We start from the raw sequence: 2,324 nt of genomic DNA on the forward strand, positions 1-2,324 counted from the left end.
GATTATGAAGTTGCTGGTAACTTTATCCAAATTTTTACGTGGATGGTGCTTTTGATATGCATTAGGATGTTTCTTCTCTTTGAGAATGGGATGGTTCTCGGTTTGTTTTTCGGGTTTTCACGTGCAATGCATTTGCGGGTGCGTGTACTTCACTGAAAAGTGAATGGATTTTGGTTTCTTAGATATTACTCAGCAGGTATCATGTGTTAAGTGTTGGCGATTGTCAATTAATTAGTTCTCAAATTGTGGATGTCTTTAGTTCATTAAGCAATGCATTATCTAATTATACTATTCAGTCTACTCTGATCGGCATATATACCCCATTTGTTTATGACTACAAATAGAAGTTTATTTATGTTTTTGTCCTTTTTTATTGCTGAAATTGTGGCATTTGCTGGTACTTTAAGCATTGTACAGCCTTATGTCGTAATCAGTCTACTCAACAGGTTCGTTTGTGTTGGCACCGTGACTGTGACCATTCTTTTAAGTGGATGGTGCTTCTAATAGGCATTGGGATGTTTCTTTTCATGGCGAAGTGGATGGTTCGAGATATGGTTTCTTTGTTTCATGTGTTAAGCATTCTCAAATGCGCATACTTCCTTGAGAAGTGAATGGCTTTTGTTTTTATAGCTATTCTATAACATGTTTCTTGGTGGATGTAATCCGCTAGTTTTTGCCAACAAACAAGTGACACTTCGTGATCTTAAAACAATAACATTCTCAAAACCTATAATAATTACTAATCATATAAAAGATAACCACAGTTGTGCTTTTATTTCCTTTATTGAATACGTCATAACAGTATCAATGCAAGTGACAAAGCAAAAATAGTCAAAATTTATTTAGTTGTGTCTAAAGAACCACAAAATCTATCTAAGTATGAAAAACCACCCACCCCGAAAAAATATACAACCAAAATGAAAGCATAACTATCTATGCCGAAAAGAGTTCAACAGGGACATGAATCCGCCATCATCTGATGCATTCAAGTAGTAGAATCCTCAAATCTTTTATTTACACAACCATCATGATCATTATCTGTCTGAAGGTCAACAACATCCTACAAGATGCACAACAAAAAAAAAAAAAAAACAAAACAGCATATATGAATAAAAAACACCATTCCAAAAAAATTGAAATATACCTCACTTCTACCACATATCGGATGGGATTTCCTCTTCCTTTTTTGCATTGGTTTCTTAATTGACTTGTCCAACTCTGCTCCAAGTCTCTTACTCTTCAGCCGTCCTTTAGTTTTAACTCTTGAGGGTCCCTGTATGTCATGTACAACAACACCGCCTGTGCTCTGTGTGGGCATGGTATTCTGAGTCGCAGCAGAAGTGGTGGAACGCATGCTGGCACGGTAATCAGTCAGCTTGGACTTCGCGTCCCAAATGGCAGATCGCAAGATGGCTGCTTCCTCATCACAACCAACAAACTCCTAGGCAATGTTATAGAACTCTAAACACAAACACTTGAATAGGTTGTGGCTTTCATCAGTCCGAGCCACATTATGGCTACTCTTAATGTAGGTGTGCTTGCGGATGACGTTCTTACTCCACCGAGGAAGAACATAGCAGCTAGATACTGTGTCAACTCTGTAGTATGACCACACAGCAAGGGTATGGTAACAGAATATACCAGTGGATTCAAACTTGTTGCACTCGCACCGAACCTTTTGACTTAGTGGGTCAAACTTTACTATGAAAGTATGGTAGAAAGCCTTCTCCCAAAAAACCTTCTGCTCGTTCACTTTAACATAAATTGTGTCACCCTGTTGTTCAGTTGATCGAATTACGCAATCGATTTTTTTTCTTACCTCCAGCTGAAGGATCCTAAACATATTACTGGTGTATTCCCGCTGAAATTGTCTCTCAATGCCTGTGTTCCCTATACATGGAGTGACTCCTTTCGAGTTTGCAATATCATCTTCCAGCTCCTTCTGCTCCTTGTTTCCAAGTACATTGTCATATTTATAGACGAACCGAACCAACCCACTCTTGCAATGCAGAAACCCCCCGTAAAATGCGTGCATACTTTCACTCCGCTGTGTACTCCTCATACCGGCCCAAAATTCACTCTTGAAGAATATTGGAACCCATTTTTGTCAAAGGTCTGCATAAAAAAAACAGAGCATAAGGGTGTCTCCTATACAGAACATGATGACCGCTTTCAAATAACTGATAAAACAAATAAAAAAACATCTAGTTTCATAAGAGAGGAACCATCTGTTTGCATATTGAAAAGAACATCCACTGACTAGTTAAAAAAACATCTAATACACTCCTAAAAAAAACAACGGCCAATTCAAACCGGCAGAATGC

At 38.3% G+C, this 2,324-nt stretch overlaps 1 protein-coding gene across 1 annotated transcript; it reads right to left on the minus strand.

Moving 5' to 3' along the window:
* Positions 1 to 985: 985 nt before the first annotated feature.
* LOC107611779 (protein FAR1-RELATED SEQUENCE 5-like) lies at positions 986 to 2,062 on the minus strand. Its single transcript, XM_016313673.1, has 3 exons — positions 1,511 to 2,062; positions 1,145 to 1,441; positions 986 to 1,060 (listed from the first exon to the last, which is right to left on the minus strand). The coding sequence occupies exons 1-3, from the start codon at positions 2,060 to 2,062 to the stop codon at positions 986 to 988; spliced, it is 924 nt and encodes a 307-aa protein (XP_016169159.1).
* Between the last annotated feature and the right edge of the window lie 262 nt (positions 2,063 to 2,324).

This window comes from Arachis ipaensis, chromosome B8 (genome assembly GCF_059453495.1).
Source record: "Arachis ipaensis isolate K30076 ecotype BB chromosome B8, ASM5945349v1, whole genome shotgun sequence".
Lineage (NCBI taxonomy): Eukaryota > Viridiplantae > Streptophyta > Magnoliopsida > Fabales > Fabaceae > Arachis > Arachis ipaensis.